This window comes from Neoarius graeffei, chromosome 9 (genome assembly GCF_027579695.1).
Source record: "Neoarius graeffei isolate fNeoGra1 chromosome 9, fNeoGra1.pri, whole genome shotgun sequence".
NCBI lineage: Eukaryota > Metazoa > Chordata > Actinopteri > Siluriformes > Ariidae > Neoarius > Neoarius graeffei.
Window position 1 is genome coordinate 58,571,173 of NC_083577.1, and position 24,789 is coordinate 58,595,961.

Sequence of the window (24,789 nt, forward strand, 5' to 3'; positions counted from 1 at the left end):
CTATGTGTCAGCCCTGTGATGACCTGGTGACTTGTCCAGGGTGTACCCCGCCTTTCACCCATAGTCAGCTGGGATAGGCTCCAGCTTGCCTGCGACCCTGTAGAACAGGATAAAGCGGCTAGAGATGATGAGATGAGATGTTTTAGTCTAGCGGCACGGTGGCGTAGTGGTTAGCGCCATCGCCTCACAGCAAGAAGGTCCGGGTTCGAGTCCTGTGACCGGCGAGGGCCTTTCTGTGTGGAGTTTGCATGTTGTGTCCGTGTGAGTTTCCCCCACAGTCCAAAGACATGCAGGTTAGGTTAACTGGTGACTCTAAATTGACCGTAGGTGTGAATGGTTCTGTGTCTAAGATGTTCTGAAATTCTGTCAGAATTTATTCTGTGAACTCCAGAACACCAATGAACGGCTGGGTTTGCTCGTCTCTAATGAATAATGTATAAGTGGGCGGGGATTCCGGCGGGTGAAAGGTGAAGCTGTTCAGCGCGCCTTGTTTGGCGCCAGCGTTTTCGCGGGACTGCTGAAGAAATAGCAAGACGGCGGCTTCCCAGTTTTTGACAGTCATTAATAGACATATATTTTATATAAATAAGCCTCGTTTGTTTTGTTAGTATAAGCTTTCCGTCCATGTTAACGCCGCTTCTTGTTGGTTGTGTTCCTTTAATATCAGTGAGGTGAGAGAACACTACTTTTCCCCCCTTGCTTCCTAGTTAGCTGCAGTGTGTTCTGGGCAGGGGGTTGGGTAAGTTAGCTAGCCATCATGCTCAGGGTAGGAAAGCTCAAGATCAAATCTAACGTCGAAATAATAATCATATAGATATAAAAACAGTCTTGTGGGCTTGCACTCGAGATAAATGTGATGTATCTAGCAGCAGGCTACCGTTTGGGGCTCATTCCGTGAGTGCAGATGTTATTAGCTGGGTGATATTAGCTGCCTCCACATTGTTTACACGGCGTGCTAAACTCGGATGAGGTCGCGAGATGTGTCGCAGATGTGAAACCAAACAATGGTGCGTTTGTAAATATGGAGACTATGTATAATTAGCTAAAATGTCTGTGGTTATGCAATCCATTTCTAGTCAGTTTCTAGCCAGCCACTTAGCAGGGAGGAGGCAGAGGAGCTAGCTAGTTACCATCTCGGGTTGTGCTCATCATTACTCCATGCCCAGCAGTTTGCTTACACATGCAGCCTGGGATATTTGGCATTATTGCCACCTGTTAGCTGCCATGCAGCAGGCATTTAAAGAGGCTTAAAGTGTAGCTATATATGTGTAGTCAGAGAACACAATCAGTGATTTGGATCTCCCAGACACCACACTCTAAAAAATAAAGGTGGTTCTTCAAATCTCTGGATGGTTCCATGGAGAGTCAAAACTCTGTGATGAACCGTTACATTATGCGAAAGGGTCTTCACATTGGAAATGGTTCTGCAGATCCTGGCATTCTCTTCTCTTACCATTTGCTGGTCAATGCACATAGGTTATGTTTACACAAATCTGTCTTCACTGCTCAAACAAATGGTTCTTTAAAGAACTGTTGCATGAACGGTTCTTTGAAGCCCTGAAAAAGGTTCTTCTATGGCATCGCCCTGAAGAACCGGTACTGGCCCCGTTATTTTTTTAGAGTGCATATTGGTGATATTTCTAGATCTTAATTCTAAACTGAAGCACATGGATCATCATAGCTTAGAGTTCATCATTACTCTACTCTTATGCTTTCTGAAAATCTAAAATGGTCTGAGCATGTTGCACACATTACATCTGGTGCTAAACAAACCCTCGGTGTCGTCAGAAGGAATTTTAGAAATGTCTGTGCAACCTGTAAATCTAAACTTTATTGTAGTTTAATAAGACCGGAGATGGAATATGTAAATTCTGCCTGGTATCCCTATCTTCAAAAAGACATCCGTCGTCTTGATATGATTCAACGTAGGGTGGCACGGTCGCCTCACAGCTAGAAGGTTCTGGGTTCGAGTCCAGAGGCCGGCGAGGGCCTTTCTGTGTGGGGTTTGCATGTTCTCCCCGTGTCTGCGTGGGTTTCCCCCCACAGTCTAAAGACATGCAGGTTAGGTTAATATGGGATGGCATTGGGTTGAGGTGCCCTTGAGGTGCTCCCCGGGCACTGTTAGCATGGCTGCCCACTGCTCTGGGTATGTGTGCGCGCGCGCTCATTGCTCACGTGTGTGTTCACTGCTTCAGATGGGTTAAATGCAGAGAGGAAATTTCACAAGTGTGTGATTGAATAAAGTTGTGCTTTCTTCTTTTCTAGATTGTTTTCATAATTATTCAAGGGAACCGGGGTAGTAACTGATATGCTCAACAAATTGGAGTGGCCATCCCTTGAAGGTAGAAGAGTTCTCTCTTGATTGGTTATGTTTCATTGGATTGTATATCGGACTATTGATATCGAGAGAGACTTGTATTTTACTCCTCTACCTCATATTTCAAGGGGTAGAAACTCTGACTTTTTTTTTTTCTTTTCAAATTGTAATCAGCATACAAATAGTTTCTTTCCTTGGACGATTAATCAGTGGAATAGGCTTCCAGGAGATATTGTTAATATAGAGGATAACACAATTTTTTTTTTAAAAAAGATATTTTTAGGGCTTTTTTCACCTTTATTGGATAGGACAGTGTAGAGACAGGAAATGAGCAGGAGAGGGAGGGAGAGAGACGGGGAGGGATCGGGAAATGACCTCGGGTCGGAATCGAACCCGGGTCCCCGGATTTATGGTGGGGCGCCTTATCCACCTGAGCCACGACGCCCCTGGATAACACAAAATTTAAGGCCACTTTACGTGATTACCTCATTAAAAATGGAAGGTGGTTTTAGGAAATTTTAAATGAGATATATATTACTTATAGCCTTGAACTTTAATTTTATTATTATTTTATTAATTTATCTGAAGTTTTATTACTTGTATTTGTTTTATTTATATTGATGTGATGCTTTTAAATACGCTTTATCAATTAATAAAGTAGAAGTAGAAATAATAGTTTCCCAGATAAGACCTAGGCACCAAAGCTAGGTCTGTAGCGTTGAGGTATTTCATAACTGCAAAATCCAAGTTGGCACGGTGATGTAGTGGTTAGTACTGTTGCTTCACAGCCAGAAGGTTCTGGGTTCGAAACCGGCGAGGGCCTTTCTGTGTGGATTTTGCATGTTCTCCCCGTGTCTGCGTGGGTTTCCTCCAGGTGCTCCGGTTTCCCCCACAGTTCAAAGACATGCAGTTAGGTTAACATGGGGCGGCCTTGGGCTGAAGTACTCTTGAGCAAGGTACTTAACCTCTGACTGCTCCCCGGGCGCTGTAGTGTGGCTGCCCACTGCTCTGGGTGTGTGTATGCGTGTGTTCACTGCTTCAGATGGGTTAAATGCAGAGGATGAGTCTCACTGTGCTTGAAGTGTGCATAAAGGTTTCTTCTTAAGTCAGGTGTTTTATGTAGCGTACTTTTAAACAGTTTTGTTTTTCTTGGCCTTACCCAGTTCAGCACGTGGATAGTTTGTTTTGATTGATGGAGAAAGAAAACCACAAGCCTACAGTAAAAGTGAGTGGGTCCAGGATTGATGTTTGTGTTCCTGTTGTGATTGATTGTGCTCCTGCAGTACGTGAGGATGATGGCCACGGTCCCCATGTCTAGCTCCAGCCTCCTTCCTCTCCTCGGGACTCTGGAGGACAATGCAGCCGGTGTGTCCGAGCAGACTGATGCCTACCTTACCATAGCCAAGTGAGTGATGGAGTTTGCAATCGATCAGCTTGATTATTGAAAGGGTTATACTAACTACCATGAAGCTGGAACATATTCCGAGATGTTCATAAAAGATTACTGAGCTAACCTGTTTGCTATTTTCAGTCGGCTCAGTGGAGAAGATGGACGTCAGTTCTTTCCTTTAATCGTTAAACATTTTTCACGCCTGGGAAAAGCTTTTCAGGTAAGAACTGGCTTTAAAAAAAAATTAGTTTGCATTCATTTGTATGTTTTTATAATCTTTGTTTCTGTTATTGGTATTATTAAATGTAAGGTCTGCATTTCTTTATTCATACTTGATGGAATGTATTTTGTGCTGTCAGACTCACATATCCAGCCAGAACGAGGAGCTGAGCCAGGCTGCACTTCAAGCGCTAGGTTTCTGCGTATTTAACACAAACATTGTATCTGGCATTCCAGGTAAGCTTACAGAGCAAAGCGAATAGAATAGATACGAATGCAAGTCTCTTATATTTCTGTTTCTTATGGGTTTTGGTATGCTTTGATTCTTTTTCAGCAAATTTTGCAGAGGAGATCTTGTTGGCCCTTTGTGCCCTGGTGTTAAAGTCCACAGACAAGAACACCTGCACACGAGCATTATGGGTCATTTCAAAGCAGAACTTTCCTGCAGAAGTTGTTGCCAAGAAGGTCTGTAATCAGGAAGTATTCTACAGGTTGTAGGTGTGTGTTTGTTTTTTTGCTTTCATTTTAAGCCATATTTGCATCTTTGTTTTGTCTTTTAGACTCCAGAAATACTGAAGACTCTAGAGGCTCTGCAGAAAAAGAACATCCAGTCAGTCCTGACTGACCACGAGTCGTTAAATGTTGTTATAAAGTAAATACTCATTCTTTTTTTTTTTCTTTTTAAATTTGTACCTCTAAAAATAATTTTGCAACACTTATGCCGGGCGGCACGGTGGTGTAGTGGTTAGCGCTGTCGCCTCACAGCAAGAAGGTCCTGGGTTCGAGCCCCGGGGCCGGCGAGGGCCCTTCTGTGTGGAGTTTGCATGTTCTCCCCGTGTCCGCGTGGGTTTCCTCCGGGTGCTCCGGTTTCCCCCACAGTCCAAAGACATGCAGGTTAGGTTAACTGGTGACTCTAAATTGACCGTAGGTGTGAGTGTGAATGGTTGTCTGTGTCTATGTGTCAGCCCTGTGATGACCTGGCGACTTGTCCAGGGTGTACCCCGCCTTTCGCCCGTAGTCAGCTGGGATAGGCTCCAGCTTGCCTGCGACCCTGTAGAAGGATAAAGCGGCTAGAGATAATGAGATGAGATGAGACATTTATGCCGCTTTTCCACTACCAACGCGGCTGAGCCGTGCCGTGTTGACAGGGTTTTTTCTAGAAAAATTTAGTATGAGGGCGCTCACCATGGCGAGGGAGTGAAGCGGGGGGGGAGATGGTGCCGGTTGTCCCCCCCCCCCCCCCCCCCCCCAAGCCGTGCAAAGCCTTTGAAAAATGCTCCAATGGGACATTCTGAGGCTATCTGAGAGGGAAATTGTAACAAATTGTCTGTCAACATTGAAAAAGAAAGAAGTAATCTTCTGCCCCGGACAGTCTTTGGCTTTCTTCCGCTTCGTGCCGCGGGATGACATCTTTAAATGCCCAAGTGTCAACAAAAACAACTCGCGAACTACTTCTGTCAAAAGCTCCCACGCCGGTTGGTGAAAGGTCATTTAGTCTCGAGAAATCTGGCTCTACAAGTCAGCTGACCTTGTATGTAACCCATGTCAAATCTCGCGAGAGCAGCCGTGACAAGTAAACAACTAAACAACATGGCGCCTCAGTCTGGAAAACGCCAATTCGGATTGTTTTTGCACCGTCTGGCGGTGTATCTACTATGATTGGAATATTTTTGGAGCAATTATAACGTATTTGATGATCAGACATATTGTCACGTAGTGTTGCTGGGATGTTTTCACGGAGTTGGTAAGGGGGCGCACGCCGAGAGTAAGAGGGCGCAGCGCCCCTGTTCCCCTGTTTAGACGAAAGCCTGCGTGCTGAGTCGAGCTGAGTGGGGCTGTTGGAGTTGCATTTCGACTACAACCGCGCTGAACCGTGCTGGCTGGAAGTGGGTGGACACATTGGGTGGAGTTAGCGAAAGTGGGTGGACGTCACGTGATGTCGTTAGGCAGCGCAAACAGTGACATCAGTGACCTTTTAAGCAGTAGTCTCACGCCCCGGATAGTAAACAATAAACATGGAGTCGTTAGTGTTGCTGGTCTTGGTGCTGTGGCTTGTTGTCACCGACAACGCCAACAGATACTGGCAAGAGCGTATAGATGAGGCGAGGCGCATAAGGCTTCAGAAATTCTCGTAATTATTCTTCCGGGTTTACGGTGTTTACAGATCCCAGCGTGCTCGCGGGGCGTGTGTGGGCATGTGAGGACACTCCTCCTCACCAATCAGTGCACAGGGGAGTGTCTCCTCATGCCCCTAGCCCCACTCGGCTCGGTTTGGCTCGCTTCAGCCCCACTCCAAAACCGTGCGAGTTTTGGGTGCTGAGTAGGGCTGAAGCGAGCTGAGTCGTGCTGTTCTGAGGTAGTCGAAACGCGAGCCGTGTCGGGCTGAAGTGAGCTGAAAAAGGGTAGTGGAAAAGGGCCATTGGGGCACTTTTCGGTGTGAAAACCTGTTGCTTGACACCTGAACTCTCATTGTTTGGACATCATATTTCCTTAGACTTTTTATACAAGTTTCTGCTAACCAAACATTTAAATGATTTACTTTTACTCCTGACTAGTAGTACTGAAGTGCTTAGATGTACCATAAATGGTTAAAGATTGCATCGATTTTCATTTCTCTGCCTCCTGATTAAACTTTTCTGAACCGAGTTCGGTAGAGATGACCCAAGTATGGAGGTATAAATACTTCATAAGTGAGCCAGTTACCAGTGGGAGACACAGAAATCAACTGTTTTTAACAGTTTGAATGTTTTAATTACAGGCTGCTTGAGCAGGCTCCTGTTCTGATGGGTGAAGGAGCAGTCTTGTGGATTAAGATAGTTATACCTCTGGTGGTTCACCCAGCCTCGAAGGTGCGCTTGCGTGCGGCTGCAGCGTTGGAGATGGGAATGCCTCATCTTCTGGAGAAACAACAGGAGGTGGCTGCCATTGTAGAGCCCATGATGTCTTCTGTAAGTCTTTCCCTCGTTTTCCATCTTGTACAAACACTGCAAGAGTGAGAGAGAAGCTCTTTTTATGATTTGTGCTGAAGCTGTTTGCCCTTGGGTAGGAGGTCACTCTGGCTTGTTATGATTATTTGGGTGATTGTGACTTTGTTGTATTCTTCACATATAATAATCTGTGATAAAGCAGCTCTGTTGTGGAGGTAATTTTTCTTTAATTTATTTATAAAACAAACTGAATGGCTTTTCAAATATTGTATTTCGGTAATATAAACATTAGTGCTGGGATATGTTTTGGAAAAAGTAATTGGCACTGGTTGTCTAGGGTGAGTGTCCATTAGGGTTGATCTGGTACAGTACCTGGTATTTTAGAACGGTAACGGTACTAGTTCAGTACCAATTCAGTAAATAAATATTCAGACAAACTGATGAAATTAATAAACCTCAACAGTTGTATGGTTTAAACATTCAGATTCTGTAAAGCCGCTTTGGGACAATGTCTATTGTTAAAGCGCTATACAAACTTGACTTGACTTAAACACTGCATTGAAGGAGTGACTTCCTGCTTCTGTCTGTGTGGGGGACAGGTGTAGAAAGGAGCAGTTATTCACCCCTTTCACAAATCCCACAATCCACTGCGCAGTTGGGAACTGCTGGTGGCCAGCTCCAGGCTGCTGATAACGATACAAAAACCAATATTGGGCTATATAATCAGTTTTGATGTTCAAATATCGCATGTTCAAACATGACAGGTTTACATGGTCTTTTAGATTTTTTTTTTCCAAGATTAATACTGCTCGAAATGATTGCACGTTTACAATTTGTCATCAATGTAAATGTACACGGTTAATGTTGTTGGCCAGAGTAATGGCCCTTTTCCACTACCCTTTTTCAGCTCACTTCAGCCCGACACGGCTCGCGTTTCGACTACCAAAAACCAGCACGACTCAGCTTGCTTCAGCCCTGCTTAGCCCCTAAAACTCGCACCGTTTTGGAGTGGGGCTGAAGCGAGCCAAAGCGAGCCGAGTGAGGCTGGGGGCGTGAGCAGACACTCCCCTGTGCACTGATTGGTGAGGAGGAGTGTCCTCACATGCCCCGCGAGCGCGCTGGGATCTGTAAACACCGCAAACCCGGAAGGAGAAGAATTACGAGAATTTCTGAAGCCTTATGCGCCTCGCCTCATCTATACACTCTTGCCAGTATCTGTCCGCGTTGTCGGTGACAACAAGCCACAGCACCAAGACCAGCAACACTAACGACTCCATGTCCTCCATGTTTATTGTTTACTATCCGGGTCGTGAGACTACCGCTTAAAAGCTCACTGATGTCACTGTTTGCGCTGCTTAACGACATCACCTGACGTCCACCCACTTTCACTAACTCCACCCAATGTGTCCACCCACTTTCAGCCAGCACGGTTCAGCGCGGTTGTAGTCGAAATGCAACTCCAACAGCCCCGCTCAGCCCGACTCAGCACGGCACGGCTCAGCCCGACTCAGCCGCGTTTGTAGTGGAAAAGCGGCATTATAGTGCTGAGTAGTTGGAACATGTATTTCGTGTAAACGGTGTAGAGTGAAAGTGTATGGGCGATAATATAAGGATAACCGATTAAAAGCTTCTGTAATTTTTTTGTCATCACAGTGGAACCAATAACTAGACATATAAAAGCAATCTAATAACATCACATTTCAGCTTGCATCCAATATTTGAACATCGAAACTGATGACATTTACATTTATATCAAATTGTAAATGTGCAGTCATTTTGAGCAGCATTAATCTTGAAAAACCTGTAATAATATTTGAACATAAACTGATTATATAGCCCAGTATTGGTTTTTGTACCGTTGTCAGCAGCTTGGGGTTGGCCACCGGAAGTTCCCAACTGCGCAGTGGATTGTGGGATTTGTTAAAGGGGCTAATAAGTAGGCTAATTTTACAACCATCTGTCTAAGGTTATTTCTATAGCCTCATTATTCTTTCTTTCATGATTTTAAGGAGTAGACTGCTAAGTAGTTTAAGGCTACAACCACACTAATGCATTTTAGTTTTAAAACAAAAACAGTCTCCGTCCAGATGAGCGTTTTAGGTCTGTATCAGAAATAATCTGTACTAACGCGCCTGAAAACGCATATCGTATGATCGTTCACGTACAGTGCTCAGCGTAAATGAGTACACCCCCTTTGAGAAGTAACATTTTTAAACAATATCTCAATGAGCACAAGCAATTTCTAAAATGATGAAAAGACAAAGTTTAATATAACATCTGTTTAACTTATGTGAAAGTAAGGTTAATAATATAACTTTTTTTCAGTTTTACTCAAATTAGGCTGGTGCAAAAATGAGTACACCCCACAACAAAAACTACTACATCTAGTACTTTGTATGGCCTCCATGATTTTTAATGACAGCACCAAGTCTTCTAGGCATGGAATGAACAAGTTGGCGACATTTTGCAACAATCTTTTTACATTCTTCAACAATGACCTCTTTTAGTGACTGGATGCTGGATGGAGAGTGATGCTCAACTTGTCTCTTCAGAATTCCCCAAAGAAAATAATTTCTTTACACCACAAAGGTGAAGGCTACAAGAAGATCAGCAAAGCTTTACTTATCAGTCAGAATACTGTAGCAAAAGTGGTACAAAAATTTAAGAAAGCTGGAACTGCAACCATCTCACAGAGACGTCCAGGTCATCCACGGAAGTTAACACCTCGACAGGAGCGTCTTCTGATGAGAAGGGTTGAAGAAAATCAGCATGCAAGTTCACTGCAGTTATCAAAAGAAGTAGAAAGCCAAACTGGGGTGACTGTTTCCCGTGACACAATACGGCGTACACCGCAGAGGAATGGCATGCATGGATGCCGTCCACGAAAGAAGCCTCTCCTAAAGCCCAGGCACAAAAAAGCTCGCCTAGAGTTTGCCAGGGCCTATGCTGACAAAGATGAAGACTACTGGGACTCTATACTCTGGAGAGATGAGACCAAGATAAATGTTTTTGGAATTGATGGCTTCAAAACTGTATGGTGTCGCAAAGGTGAGGAATATAAAGAAAAATGCCTGGTGCCTACAGTGAAACATGGTGGTGGCAGTGTCCTTATGTGAGGCTGCATGAGTGCTGCTGGTGTCGGGGAGCTGCATTTCATTGATGGCATCATGAATTCACAGATATATTGCTCTATACTGAAAGAGAAGATGCTACAATCACTCCATGCCCTTGGTCGTCATGCACTTTTCCAACATGACAATGATCCTAAACACACATCTAAGGCCACTGTTGGATTTCTGAAGAAGAACAGGGTGAAAGTGATTCAGTGGCCAAGTCTGTCTCCTGATCTGAACCCAATCGAACACCTATGGGGAATTCTGAAGAGACAAGTTGAGCATCACTCTCCATCCAGCATGTACTCATTTTTGCACCACCCTAATTTGAGTAAAACTGAAAAATGTGTAATCTAAGTTTATATTATTAACCTTACTTTCACATTATAAGTTAAACGGATGTTGTATTAAACTTTGTCTTGTCAACATTTTGGAAATTGTTTGTGTTCATTGAGATTGTTTAAAATGTTACTTTTCAAAGGGGCTGTACTCATGTACGCTGAGCACTGGAGATGCGCATGCCGTTATAAACCGCTGATGCCGTTTGTTTTTTCCAGTTAAGGGTCACAGAATAGGAGCGCGATGAATCAGGGAAGGATACACTGTCTGAGACCCAATCAGGAAGCGAACGTGGGTGTCCGCGTCATTTGTTTCCAAACGTCTCCATTTATGCCTGTCTACGCTACAAACTACTCCAGTTTTCAAACTAAAACGGGGCCAACAGCGGTTCTAAAAGTCTCCGTTTTAGGGTCTTGAAAACTCTAGTTTCATGGGCCCCAGGTGTAAATGTAGCAAAAGTGATGCGTTTTAAAGCTAAAACGTATTAATGTGGACATAGGCTAAAGAGACAAACAGCCTTAGTGCCATCATCAGTGGCTGGCTGCCAGTTGGCACTGTGTAACGTTAGGCGGCTAAACTTTACAAGCAGGTGAATCTGTTGGCTAGATTCAGGACAGGAAATATTGTGAATAAGCCAAACATGGACAAAATTCAGTACCCATCATTTAGGCAATCTTTTTTTCACTTTTTGTGATCATGTGCACCTTCTATTCCTGGAATTCTTTATACAAACTGTGATGTACGTGTCTCTCATGTTTCATCAGGCTAGATTTATTGTCTCCTCTTACCACAGGTGACTTGAGACACCTTTTGCCCAAAGCTGTAGAAGGGGACTCCACCTTCTACACTATCACTTGCCCTAAAAGCAAAATATCGTCAAATCTCACTCCGAGAGCCTTGGTTTCTCGACACGTTTCAGCAATCTGTCACTAGTTCATTCAGCAGCTGTCAAATCCATAACGTCTTCCCAAACTTGGCTAGATAACTCAAGGTGGTGTGGCAGGTCACTGGTCAGAGGGAGAGCTCTTCACTGTTAGTGTTATACTTGCGTCATGCCCAGAAGCTGCTGGTTTAGTCTTAAGGCCAATTTATGCTGACAACCCAGTCCTCGCAGATGGCGTCTGCGTAGCCCCCCCCCCTTCGCAGACGCTCTGCGTGCACCTACCAAAAATTGTGACCACCGCAGACAGCCTCGCAGACAAGAGGGCTCTGATTGGTCCACTCTACATCCGCTGTACACGCACTTCTGCTTCCCTACTTTCCCGGTTTGGTTTGTTTTCATGACCACCATTTTTAAAAACACGAGCGAAGATGGAGCAGCACGAAGAGCGGTTGATCGAGGAAGTGAGGAAGTACGTACATCTATACGACTCCAGTTCTAGTCATTATAAGTAACCGGAGGATAAACACTCCACTAACCACACCCACCAACTACTCCTAGCGATTTCGCGACTTCGCGCCCCCTTGCGTTGTGGCAGTGAATAACATCGCGCACGCCTATTACTCCCCGCTCAACGATAAATTACAACTGTCTGCGAAAAGCTATCTGCGAAAGCCTTGTCGCAAGAGCATGCAGAGGCCTTTAGTGTGGGTAAAAGAGTGAACTCTTAAAGGCGCATTTCAAAGTATAGTGAAAAAAGTGAAGTGCAGTAATGTTAACCGCTGAAATTTGTAAAACGATGATGCTGTACTGTTTCAAATATTGTCAAATTTACCGGTAACTGGAGCAACGAGCAAGCTGTGTATGTGTTTTTTCCCTCTCCTCTGAGCACCAGCGTGTGTGGTCCCCCCCCCCAATTCTCCAAGCTTTCCCAATGAGGGGAGTGCATTTGTGGCTGCCTAGAAAAAAGCTCTGCAAGCAGCATTTTCCCCCCACTCTCTTTTTCAGAGCACTTTGCCTTTTTTGTTCAGCTACTAGTTGATTCTAGTTGAAAATCTCTGAAATTTTTCAGAAAGATGCTGGTGTCATCACCGTCGTTCTTTTTCTGCTACCCAATCATGGGTGGTACTCCTCACCCTGATGAGAGAAAAAGAAGCTTGATGGCGATATGAGTGGTGAAATGTTGTCAATATTGTTGTCATAGAAACAAAACCCACAGGCAGTGTTTTTTTTATTTTATTTTTTTTTAAATAAATTGTTGTTGATTAAGCACTGGGATGAAGCCAGCACTTTTCTGCCAGAGAAAATGCTGTATGGACACGCACCCTTGTACATCTCTTTCACAATGTTCTTCCAATAACTGGCACTTCTCTCTCTTTCTTTCTCTCTTTCTCTCTTTCTTTCTCTCTTTCTTTCTCTCCTTTCTTTCTTTCTTTCTTTCTTTCTTTCTTTCTTTCTTTCTTTCTTTCTTTCTTTCTTTCTTTCTTTAAGAAACTTATACCTGAGATGCAGAAACTCTTCTCCACCAAGAATGAGAGCAATGTGCTGAAGCTCTGGCCTTTATTTGTAAAGCTTCTGGGCAAGGTAAAGCATGCACATGATCCTGCTACTCAGGATCTTTCTTTTGTAAGTACTGATATGTTTGGTGGAGGTAAATTTGACATGTGTTGCCTCCGTTTCTATTTAGTTGCTCCATAAAGGAGGTGCCTTCATAAACTCACTGCTCTATTTAGAAGAGCTGGGCTTCCGCAGCTCCTCTCCCAGTATTAAGAAAATTGCCTTTATAGCGTGGAAGAGTCTTATTGACAACTTTGCTCTTAATCCAGGTGAGCAGTTGACTAGACTACTACAAACATTGATCTTTGTCATTTAGTATGGATTGGATCAGACTGGATTAAATGTCTTTTCCAGATATTCTCTGTAGCAGCAAGCGACTAAAACTGCTCATGCAGCCCCTCAGCTCCATCCTTGTGAGGACTGAAGCCTTGCTGCTAACCAAATTAGAGGTCTGGTGGTATCTGGTGGTCAAACTGGGGCCTAATCTGTCTGCTAACTTTGAACAGGTAAACCAGGATATAATGTAACTTTCAGTGTAATACAAGCAGCACAAATTTTTACACTATTGAGTGTTGGAAGGTTCTAAAACACAACTCTTTTCTGTATAAAGATTGGTGTACCACTGCTGCTTAGCACACTTCCTCCAGACGCCTCATTGGTTCCTCCAGCCACTCCTGCGAGAAGCACAAGCCAGAGTAATGGTGTTGGACTAGTGACTCCTAAACCAGGTATAGGAAATGGGTGTGGGGTGTCGTGTGTGGGGGTGTGTCCCCCCCCGGACAGTACGTATGTTGTTGTTTTCCCTTAAAACCTATGCGTTCTCTCTCTCTAATTGATTCATGCATCCATGTTAGGTGTTCCCTCATGTAGCAGTCCAGGTGCTAGCTCTCGTCTGAGTCTTAACAGCAGCGTGAGCATCCCGCAGTCCTACACCTCCATCCAGCTGCTGGGGCTAGAGATGCTGCTGCACTACTTTCTAGGCTCACAGGCCAGTGCTGCTGCAGCCAAGAACAGTCTGCAGCTCAGTCTTGGTAAAATAGTATTTCATACTTTTGTTTGATTTCACATTTTCCATGATTGCTTTTGACTGGTTAACTGCAAAACTATAGATTATGATTGTAATTCCAGGCCCTTTCCTCTCTATATACTACTTTTTTTGAAAGTTTAAGAGACTGCAGCACGCTGGCTGTACGTGAGCTGTAATATAATTGCATACTCTTGCTTTTTTCAGAGCCTTTGACGCACAGTCTTCTCAGCAGCCACTCTTTCTTCAGCAAGCACTCCTCCACACTCATTACAGCTGTGAGAGATGGCTTCATCTCTGTGGGCAAAGATGCTCCAGGTAATCAATTGCCTTAATTCGTGCTGCAATGTCTAGTTTTTGAGACCGTGTACACTTGCATCCAGACTTGATTCAGTGAATTATGGTGTGTGAATTTTCGATAAATAAACTGTACTTTACTTCTAACCAGGGCTTTGAACCGGTTCAAGGAACGAAAACGAAAACCGGGAACTTTTTCTATTTCACATGGAACAGAAACGAAACCAGAAACTTTATTATTTTTTATGTTCCGGAACAGAAACGCTTATTAAAAATAATGGTAACCGGTTAATACCGGTTTTTATTTCGTTCCTCAAAGTTTCTGTAGCCTACAAATAGTCATTCTTCTCCTGCGCAAGTTTCTATGACCCGCTGGGGTTCACTTCCTGTGTGACGTTCGCTGATTGAATGGAGAGAGCGGGAAGGTGGACTACTAGTGAGTAAATGCATTACTGAGTGTCTGAGCAAAGAAGAGCCTGAATGTTGCAACCTCCCTATTGGCTGTTTGTAAAAATGTATCAATTGTTGCCCTTTCCACGGGAATCATCGCGGGCTCGAGAGACGAGACCTGACGAGTTAGTTCGTTGGTAGCAGAACAAAATGTCTGGACACAAATCGGGTTTTCAGAAAAGGAAAGAAAATAAACGGAGGGTTGAAAATACAAAAAAGGAGGCAGAAAATGCAAAACGAGTTTTAAGGTAGGACAAATGGTTACTTTTCTGAGGCAGCCCGCCGTGGCTGCAGGCTTTCAGTTGTCATTGAATGGTTACTTTTCTGAGGCAGCCCGCCGTGGCTGCCTGCAGGCTTATTTATTATAGCCCATTTAGTTAAAATAGTTGATATAAAATGTTTATAGTTATAGTTATGTGATGGTTGTCCTGATTTAGACTGTTTTTTTGGGGGGGGGGGTTGCGCGATGTTGCACCCGGGTCCAGATTAGGGCAGAACCGGCCCTGGCTACATTTCAGCTGTAGTTTGTTATGTATGTATGTACTTGCATAGATGTGTACTTCCAATATGGCGCCTAACAAAATCTCGCGGCGCGGTGACGTCATGCGGTAGCCCTCTATAGGGCCTGACTAGCCTTTGGTAACACACTAAACGAATTATCTTTCATTTTTGGCACTTTTTCTGTTTGTGTAGATGGGAAGACATACTGAGAATCCAAATCGCCAACATTTGAAATAATAATTGTTTTGAATTATTTCTTGTCTTATTTAATGAAGGTTGTAATAGAATTAGCCTACATTTGGCTTAAGCTGGATGAGACAGAGACATAATTTTATAGCCATTTGTTAAACAGCTGAGAGGGAACGTAATTAACCGTTCCGGGAACTAAATTTTTTTGTTCTAACCGGTTCGGGAACGTCTATTTAATGGTGGAACCCAAAACTGGAAACGTTAAAATTCCGTTTCTGTTCGGAACGAACCAATAGGAAAAAAATTCCGGTTCAAAGCCCTGCTTCTAACCATTCCTGCCATTGTTATAGGTAACGCTGACCTATAAGGTTTCCTTAAAATGTTCAGTATATCGGTGACTTTAGAGTACCCCTTAATGTTGGGACCATTTACAGTGGTGCTTGAAAGTTTGTGAACCCTTTAGAATTTTCTATATTCCTGCATAAATATGACCTAAAACATCAGATTTTCACACAAATCCTAAAAGTAGATAAAGAGAACCCAGTTAAACAAATGAGACCAAGATATTATACTTGGTCATTTATTTATTGAGGAAAATGATCCAATAATTACATATGTGAGTGGCAAAAGTATGTGAACCTTTGCTTTCAGTATCTGGTGTGACCCCCTTGTGCAGCAATAACTGCGACTAAATGTTTCCAGTAACTGTTGATCAGTCCTGCACACCGGCTTGGAGGAATTTTAGCCCATTCCTCTGTACAGAACAGCTTCAACTCTGGGATGTTGGGTGGTTTCCTCACATGAACTGCTCACTTTGGGTCCTTCCACAACATTTCAACTGGATTAAAGTCAGGACTTTGACTTGGCCATTCCAAAACTTGAACAATTTTTTTTTTCTTTAACCATTCTTTGGTAGAACGACTTGTGTGCTTACGGTCGTTGTCTTGCTGCATGACCCACCTTCTCTTGAGATTCAGTTCATAGACAGATGTCCTGACAGTTTCCTTTAGAATTCGCTGGTAGAATTCAGAATTCATTGTTCCATCAATGATGGCAAGCCGTCCTGGCCCAGATGCAGCAAAACAGGCCCAAACCATGATACTACCACCACCATCTTTCACAGATGGGATAAGGTTCTTATTCTGGAATGCAGCGTTTTTCTTTCTCCAAACTTAACGCTTCTCATTTAAACCAAAAAGTTCTATTTTGGTCTCATCCATCCACAAAACATTTTTCCAATAGCCTTCTGGCTCGTCCACGTGATCTTTAGCAAACTGCAGATGAGCAGCAATGTTCTTTTTGGAGAGCAGTGGCTTTCTCCTTGCAACCCTGCCATGCACACCATTGTTGTTCAGTGTTCTCCTGATGGTGGACTCATGAACATTAGCCAATGTGAGAGAGGTCTTCAGTTGCTTAGCAGTTACCCTGGGGTCCTTTGTGACCTCGCCAACTATTACATGCCTTGCTCTTGGAGTGATCTTTGTTAGTCGACCACTCCTGAGGAGGGTAACAATGGTCTTGGATTTCCTCCATTTGTACACAATCTGTCTGACTGTGACTCTTTAGAGATGGTTTTGTAACCTTTTCCAGCCTGATGAGCATCAATAATGTTTTTTCTGAGGTCCTCAGAAATCGCCTTTGTTCGTGCCATGATGCACTTCCACAAACATGTGTTGTGAAGATCAGACTTTGATAGATCCCTGTTCTTTAAATAAAACAGGGTGCCCACTCACACCTGATTGTCATCCCATTGATTGAAAACACCTGACTCTAATTTCACCTTCAAATTAGCTGCTAATCCTCGAGGTTCACATACTTTTGCCACTCACAGATATGTAATATTGGATCATTTTCCTCAATAAATAAATGACCAAGTGTTGTAATTTTTTTGTCTCATTTGTTTAACTGGGTTCTCTTTACTTTTAGGACTTGTGTGCAAATCTGATGATGTTTTAGGTCATATTTATGCAGAAATATAGAAAATTCTAAAGGGTTCGCAAACTTTCAAGCACCACTGTATACATTTGCTTCTGATTGTTTAGGATCTAGTGTATGCAGCTGCACGTTGCTGTGCCATTTTAAAATTATCGAAATGAATTGAAAGCAAAACTGGTCCTAATAATGGGCCCACCTGAATAATATGAATTTGGATAATTTGGCATTTACTCTTAGGAGACAATAGTCTTATTGTGCAGTTGCCAACCCCTGAAGAGCCTCTGTTGTAATTTTCAGTGGATGGGTACTTCATTTTAACAAGCATTTGTACATTTACCAAGTCACTGTGTGGAATTTCTTCCAGATGTATATCAGGCTCCTGTGGCTGATTTGTCATTGTACAATATTTATCATTTACGGAAGATGCTTGGCTTATGGGGCGTCCCTAGAAACGCCTTTTGGCTCAGAGCTTGCTTGAACCGTTTCCATATACATACCCTGACTAGCACATTGTTTTTGCAGTTTTATACTCTTAAAATGAAACTAACAAAATGGGCATATTTTTCTTTTAGAAGCGTTGCTGAGTTTGATATGGACCAGCCTTGTTGGCCATGTCAATACTACAATAGAAGCTAGTGAGTGCTGCAGTGGTTTATAAATCTGAATGAATGAATAAATAAATACTCATACATGACTAAAGTGTTCTGCTGTTTAATGTTGCATGTGTTCCTTTTTTTTTTTTTTAAACAGCTGGCAATAAGAAGGAGAGACAAGGTTCTGAAGTACTTACTCTCCTGCTGCAGGCCCTGCAGTCTATTGTGTCTTCTGAAGCCTTGCCAGCTCCACGGGCTCTGGTAAAGCATCTCACATTTTCAAGAGCAGCAAATGGCTGCTCTTGAAAATGAGCTTCATTCAACTCTAGCAGCGGATGCTATTTACAAAGTACTCATTCAAGAGTTTGTTGACGTTTCTAAATTTTGGAATGCCAACACCCCAAGGCTTTTGAATCCTCATGGAACCCTAAGACTTGAAAACCTCAGACTTATATTGATTCATTGCTAGTGTTTGATGGAAGTGATTTTTAATTCCATACAAAAGTCTTTTGTGCTCATCTCATCCTGGATATTATCCAACACTGCTTTCTATGCTGTGCATTTATTAATTTATTTATTTAATTTTGGTCTGACTTTTTAAAGGCTTTGTTGGAAGCTACTGTGAAAGCTTTACCTCAGAAGGTGCTTGGGTCTGCAGCATATCAAGTGGCCAACATGGATGTCTTGAATGTGAGTTTGGGGTTGATGTTTGCAGCTGACCATTTTATAAGAACTTGTATTTTGGAACAGTCCTAAAATGTTCGACTTGGCGAGCCTTTCTATGCACGTTATATGTGTGAAAATGTTATCCGTTTGTACACAGGGTACCCCAGCTCTTTTCTTGATTCTCCTGTTCTACAAGAGCAGTATGCTGTCATCATTTGTGACTGATGAAAGGTGAGTTTTGTAGAGGGTTGTGTATTGTTGTTATTACCACTGAAACAAGTCTTTTTGGTATAAGGAGAAGCCTAGGTTTGCTTAACGGATCCATGATGAAAACCTTTCAGAGTTGCTTAATAGAAATGCATTTACTGCATTGGCTTGCCTTTCTTTCTTGCTCTTTGGTAGGTTTTTTGTGTGCTTGGAAACCCTCGTCAGTTGTGGTCTCTGCGGGCCAACATCCCCCCTGGCCTTTGGAGAGTCGGTTTTGGGAACGGTCAGTGGCAGTGTGGAGGCTGTGGAAAACAAAGAGCATTTGTGGAGAATGTGGAGTGTAGTTGTGAACCCTTTAACTGATACCATTACACAGGTTTGTTCTGTGTCGATAGTAGGTTACTCCTTTTTGTTTATTTTAATTTTGAGCATTTAACAGATCACCACCTTTTTAACAGACAAATGAGGTGAATCAAGGAGATGCCCTGGAGCATAATTTCAGTGCAATTCATAGTGCCTTGATGTTTCCCATTACGCATCTTTTGTCTGGCTCCAGTCTTCCCCAGGTCAGTAACCATCTGCATTTCTCACGCATTTTAGGCTTTATAGTTGGTTGCTCACACAGACCGCTTTACTGTGATTTCTGCAACAGATGACTCAGAAGACCATGCTGAGCACTTGGTCTCGACTATACAAGGCTTTTGCTCTCTGCTCAGCTCTCGTGGCCACAGCAGAAGAGAATGTGTGCTGTGAAGAGTTGTGTGCCAGGATATCTGCTGCACTGGATGGTGAAGCCCTGAAGGTATACAGGAAACGTGGAACATCCCTTAGCAAAAAGTAGTATACTTAAAGTTCATTTTATTAAGTATGCTTCAGTATGAGTATAAGTATAGCAAGTATACTACAGACCATGTACTTTTAGTGTACTAGAAAGTATACAAATTTAATACTTTTTCGGACTAAATTGGAACATTTCAAGTTTATAAAAGTATACTTTAAAGTATACAACAAGTACACTCATCTATATACTATCAATGTACTTGGTATATCCCTCTTGCATGCTTAAAGTATACCGCAAGTACACTTATCGATATACTTCTTTTTTTGGGCTTTTTTCACCTTTATTGGATAGGACAGTGTAGAGACAGGAAATGAGCAGGAGAGGGATCAGGAAATTACCTTGGGTTGGAATCGAACCCAGGTCCCCAGATTTATGGTATGGCGCTTTAGTTGACTGAGCCACAACACCCCTTAGTTACATACTTCAAGTCCCTATTTTTAGTTTATTATTGTATACTTTAAGTATACTGTTATAAACGTTGGTTATTTCACTAGTTTACTTGTTATACTTTAAGTTTGCTTGGCATATTACTTGTAGCTTACTATTTATATACTGGAAATATACTCCTTAATGTATTCTTAAAGTTTACTCATACTGTATGTACACAAGAGTGTGATGCATTCACAAAATCACAAGACAGAATGTTGAAAACAAGTTTGATATATTTTCAAACATTTCAAAAATAAAGACCTATGAAATCAAGTCCTTCCTTACTGGAGAAATTGATCAATAAAGTCAAGTCAAAAGTTTTTCTGTTTTTGTGTATGATTTTAAGGTACATAAAGATAATGCAATTGAGCACACATACTATATACTGTAAAGTTTTAAACTCCAGCATTATATTAATATATAAATTAAATGTTAAGCATGAGTCAATGACTTGACCTTATTATGCACTTGGAGCAAGATATACTAAGTATTAGTACTTTGTGGCAGAAAAACGTGAAAAGTATACTAAAGTATACGTTTTAGTATTAAAGTATAAGTCTTAGTATTAATGTACTTAGTCTTTGACTTTTATTTATACTTTTCAGTATAAGCCAAGTATACTTCACTATACTATTCTTAAGTATATAAAATATAGTTTATAAAAAGTCAACTTCAAGTATACTTCTGCAGTTTTAGTAAAAAAATAAGTATACTCATAGTACACTTGAATAAACTTCTTTTTGCTAAGGGATGACCAGGGTTTGTTTTTTTTTTGCTCCCCCCCCAATTATATTTGTGTCAAATTAATGGCGTGCTCTTTTCCTCTGTCTAGAGTTTGTCCACTCTTGACGCAGTGGTAAATATCTTGCTGTCCATTATTGAAAATGTGGACTTCTCTCCATTTACACCTCAGTTTCAGCAGAAGATGAAATGTAAGACATCATGTCTGTTGCTTTAGATGGAACTAAATGGGACTTTTTTTTTTTTTTAATGGTTTTACAATTAACAATGAATCTTTCTCTCCTTAGCCCCTCACACACCACTTGGTTGGGTTCGAAAGAGGAACAAAGCTCTGGGAAATCTTTCACACTTTCATGTGCTCTTGGTGTGGTCTTTAGAAGTTTTCCTAACTTTGGCCTCTTCAGAAGAGAACAGTGCAGTTTTAAGTGGCATTTGTGCAATGCTTTCCTCCATTATATCTCTTCTCTTCACAAACATTGCACTACCCACCGTTATCCAAGAGTCATTGGCTTCCCTCACCAAACCTCTTGCACTTCTTTATGGTCAAGTAGGCAGGTGAGTTTTCAGTAATTTCGAGTACCTACATGGTGGTAATTTGAATTTCTTCATACAAAACCTGAATACCTCAACATGTACTAAATGCATTTTTCTTTCTTTTAATTCCTATAGTTCAGAAGGTGAACAGTCAAAGACGCACTCTGTGCTAGGATCTAAGGTAAATGTATTGTTGAAGTACAGGCGATACTCCTCACCTATAGATATTACCTCATTCTTTAGTTACAACCCTGATATCCTATTTAAACCTAATTTTTTTTTCTACCTTCAATTTAGTTGGAAAAGCTGGTAGGAGATGTGCTCGGCACCCTGCAAACGCGTTCTGCACTGCAGTACGATGATGAGCTGCTGGAGATTTTGTCTCCTTTGCTCTGTGTACTTTTCCAACACAAGAACAAACAAGTCCGCTCTGTCGTCACTCAGTTCTGGAACGCCACTTTTGGAAATGCTGTTGTGCTGACGTATCCTGAGAGTCTCAGGTGCGTGTTGTATATTTAGATGTCTAATGCAAGACTTTGTATGTATATTTGGGTCTAATAAGGATTTTTAAGGTATTTCTTATTTTATTATACAAAAAGTGCCTTGGCCCCAAAAAGCCATGACTGATGAAACAAAATGTTCTTCTAGGCCTGTTTTAAGCCAAGCTAAGCAGAAGTCTCCCTTAATTTTACCTGGTTTTCAAGGAGTTGAAACCTCTGAGGATTTCAGCGGACAGTCTTCAGTAAGTTCTTTCTAGCATCAGATAGAATCACAGTAGTAAAAACCTGACTAACCAGTTGTGATTAGAACTGGGTTCAAGAGATCGGGGACAGGCGGACTGTTTTTTACTTGTGCTTATTTCTCACTTTGCTTTCAGAGGTTTTATTAAATAGCATTTTCACTCTGAGACACTCGGTGACCTTGTATACACATGCACACAGCTCTATGCTGGATTGACATCTGTCTCTATTGGTCTGTCAGCATTTACCCCTTCTGCCTTTCACTGCAAAACAGAGCACACTCAGCAATTAAATCCGCTGCAGGTGCGACCACTCTGCCGCTTGCTTATTCTCCTGGCTTCTCTCCTTTCACAGACTGGTGCTCGATCCCACCTCCACATTAGATTAGATTAGATAAAACTTTATTGATCCCTTTGGGTGGGTTCCCTCAGGGAAATTAAGATTCCAGCATCATCATTACAGATAAACAGAGAAAAGAAATGGAGAACTTCTAGATAAATTAAGTATTTACATATACAAATATAAAAGAATAAGATATGGGGAAGAGAGGAAGGAGGGAGAAGTGGGGTTAGGGTGTGTGTGTGTGTGTGTGTGTGTGTGTGTGTGTGTGTGTGTGTGTCGGGGGGGGGGGAGCAGGAAAGATATTGCACTTCACACATCACTGTAATAATAAATAAGCCAGGCTTGTAGGACTCGAGTCTGACTCGTGCCCTAATTTTAAAGGAACAGTCCACCATACTTCCATAATGAAATATGCTCTTATCTGAATTGAGACGAGCTGATCCGTACCTCTCCGAGCTTTGCGCGACCTCCCAGTCAGTCAGACGCGCTGTCACTCCTGTTAGCAATGTAGCTAGGCTCAGCATGGCCAATGGTATTTTTTGGGGCTGTAGTTAGATGCGACCAAACTCTTCCGCGTTTTTCCTGTTTACATAGGTTTATATGACCAGTGATATGAAACAAGTTCAGTTACACAAATTGAAACGTAGCGATTTTCTATGCTATGGAAAGTCCGCACTATAATGACAGGCGTACTAACACCTTCTGCGCGCTTCGGCAGCGCATTGATACGGAGCTCAGATATCAATGCGCTGTCGAAGCGCGCAGAAGGTGTTAGTACGCCTGTCATTATAGTGCGGACTTTCCATAGCATAGAAAATCGCTACGTTTCAATTTGTGTAACTGAACTTGTTTCATATCACTGGTCATATAAACCTATGTAAACAGGAAAAACGCGGAAGAGTTTGGTCGCATCTAACTACAGCCCCAAAAAATACCATTGGCCATACTGAGCCTAGCTACATTGCTAACAGGAGTGACAGCGCGTCTGACTGACTGGGAGGTCGCGCAAAGCTCGGAGAGGTACGGAGCAGCTCGTCTCAATTCAGATAAGAGCATATTTCATTATGGAAGTACGGTGGACTGTTCCTTTAAGGACTTGTGACTTGACTTGGACTTGAGCACTTGGACTCAGACTCGTGCGTTAGCTGCATTCAGACTTGTAAATTGGAGACGAGGACTCTGATTTTTTCCTTATTTTTTTGTAACATGCCGTAATTTGCATAAGATGTTTATATCTACTTTAATTACCTCCGCCAAGGAGGTTATGTTTTCGGTAATGTTGGTTTGTCTGTTAGCAACATTATGGAAAAAGTAATGAATGGATTGCTCTGAAACTTTTTCCAGAGGTGTGACTGGGCACAAGTAACAATCCATTAAATTTTGGCGGTGATCCGGATCACCTTTTGGATCCCGGAATTTTTTAAAGGATTAATTTTTTCCCCATTGAAATGAATGGGCGTGCGACGCAAAACACAGATTTTTCCTTCTGTAGGCCAAACCATAAGGTGTAAAGCCATGAAACTTGGTACAGTGATGGAGAACTGAACCCTGATTGATTTCATCAAGTTTCATGTTGGTACGTCTCACGCTGTAGCGCCACCAACTGATCACAGTCTTACATGCGTTCATGCACGTAACTTTTGATCTGAATGTCCGATTTTCATAAGTCTGGTGCCGTTGGAATCCTTGGAGCTAGACAATTCCAACGCACCCTCTGACGTAATTCCCCGCCTTATTAGATTTTCCGCCATTTTGAATTTTGTCCAAAGTGAAGGTAGCGTGACCCTGGCCGCATGGTTTGTCCGATCATCACGAAACTTGGCACACATGATCTCCAGTCCATGCCTAATGAATGATATTCGTTTCGCTCTCCTACGTCGAAGCGTTCATCCGTGGCAGCCGATCAAAATTGATGGCGAAGCCACCAAACAGGAAGTGAGCTTATATCACGGAAACGCTTTGACGTATCAAGACCATATTTGGTGGCATGACTTTGGACACCATCCAAACTACCCTCATCAAATTTGGTGTCATTTGGCCACTAGGGGGCGCCATAATGAGCAAAAACGTGTTTTGGGTCATATCTCTTTACGGATTTAGAATTATATCTACATTTTCATGTTAGTGATGCTCTGGGATGTCCCTGTAAAGAACCTTGCCAGCCTGTCATCTCCGTATGAGAATCTGCCTTGTGTCTTGGCCAAACTTTTGCGTGTTGACGCAAAACTTGTGTGGGCGTGCGGTCGCCTCTCTCTTCGGGTCACCATGGCGGTGCACCTGAGCAAGCACACGTTCGCATTTTCTCTGGAAATGCATTCTAGTTATTACTATTACCTCCGCCAAGGAGGTTATGTTTTCAGTAGCGTTTGTTGGTTTGTCTGTTAGCAACATTATGGAAAAAGTAATGAACGGATTGCTCTGAAATTTTTTCCAGAGGTGTGACTGGGCACAAGTAACAATCCATTAAATTTTGGCAGTGATCCGGATCACCTTCTGGATCCCGGATTTTTTTAAAAGGATTCTTGGCGGAGGTCTGCGCTTTCCGAGTGCTTTTCTAG

At 42.4% G+C, this 24,789-nt stretch overlaps 1 protein-coding gene across 3 annotated transcripts in view; it reads left to right on the plus strand.

The window, feature by feature from the left end:
• Positions 1 to 460: 460 nt before the first annotated feature.
• rif1 (replication timing regulatory factor 1) overlaps positions 461 to 24,789 on the plus strand; it is a 32,919-nt gene continuing 8,590 nt past the window's right edge. Inside the window, exons 1-25 of one of the 3 annotated variants that reach the window (XM_060929968.1) lie at positions 461 to 671; positions 3,601 to 3,722; positions 3,849 to 3,927; positions 4,067 to 4,163; positions 4,261 to 4,391; positions 4,487 to 4,578; positions 6,685 to 6,874; positions 12,677 to 12,769; positions 12,873 to 13,011; positions 13,097 to 13,248; positions 13,353 to 13,470; positions 13,597 to 13,773; positions 13,974 to 14,084; positions 17,711 to 17,773; positions 17,889 to 17,992; positions 18,335 to 18,421; positions 18,555 to 18,628; positions 18,800 to 18,980; positions 19,063 to 19,170; positions 19,257 to 19,406; positions 20,707 to 20,806; positions 20,903 to 21,170; positions 21,285 to 21,330; positions 21,447 to 21,649; positions 21,798 to 21,891. In XM_060929968.1, the coding sequence (XP_060785951.1) occupies positions 3,610 to 3,722; positions 3,849 to 3,927; positions 4,067 to 4,163; positions 4,261 to 4,391; positions 4,487 to 4,578; positions 6,685 to 6,874; positions 12,677 to 12,769; positions 12,873 to 13,011; positions 13,097 to 13,248; positions 13,353 to 13,470; positions 13,597 to 13,773; positions 13,974 to 14,084; positions 17,711 to 17,773; positions 17,889 to 17,992; positions 18,335 to 18,421; positions 18,555 to 18,628; positions 18,800 to 18,980; positions 19,063 to 19,170; positions 19,257 to 19,406; positions 20,707 to 20,806; positions 20,903 to 21,170; positions 21,285 to 21,330; positions 21,447 to 21,649; positions 21,798 to 21,891 (2,970 nt within the window). In that variant the 5' untranslated portion in view covers positions 461 to 671; positions 3,601 to 3,609. Of the gene's footprint in view, positions 672 to 741; positions 1,008 to 3,600; positions 3,723 to 3,848; positions 3,928 to 4,066; positions 4,164 to 4,260; positions 4,392 to 4,486; positions 4,579 to 6,684; positions 6,875 to 12,676; positions 12,770 to 12,872; positions 13,012 to 13,096; positions 13,249 to 13,352; positions 13,471 to 13,596; positions 13,774 to 13,973; positions 14,085 to 17,710; positions 17,774 to 17,888; positions 17,993 to 18,334; positions 18,422 to 18,554; positions 18,629 to 18,799; positions 18,981 to 19,062; positions 19,171 to 19,256; positions 19,407 to 20,706; positions 20,807 to 20,902; positions 21,171 to 21,284; positions 21,331 to 21,446; positions 21,650 to 21,797; positions 21,892 to 24,789 lie in introns of those variants that run through there. The other 2 variants (XM_060929966.1, XM_060929967.1) reach the window with 2 other exon arrangements.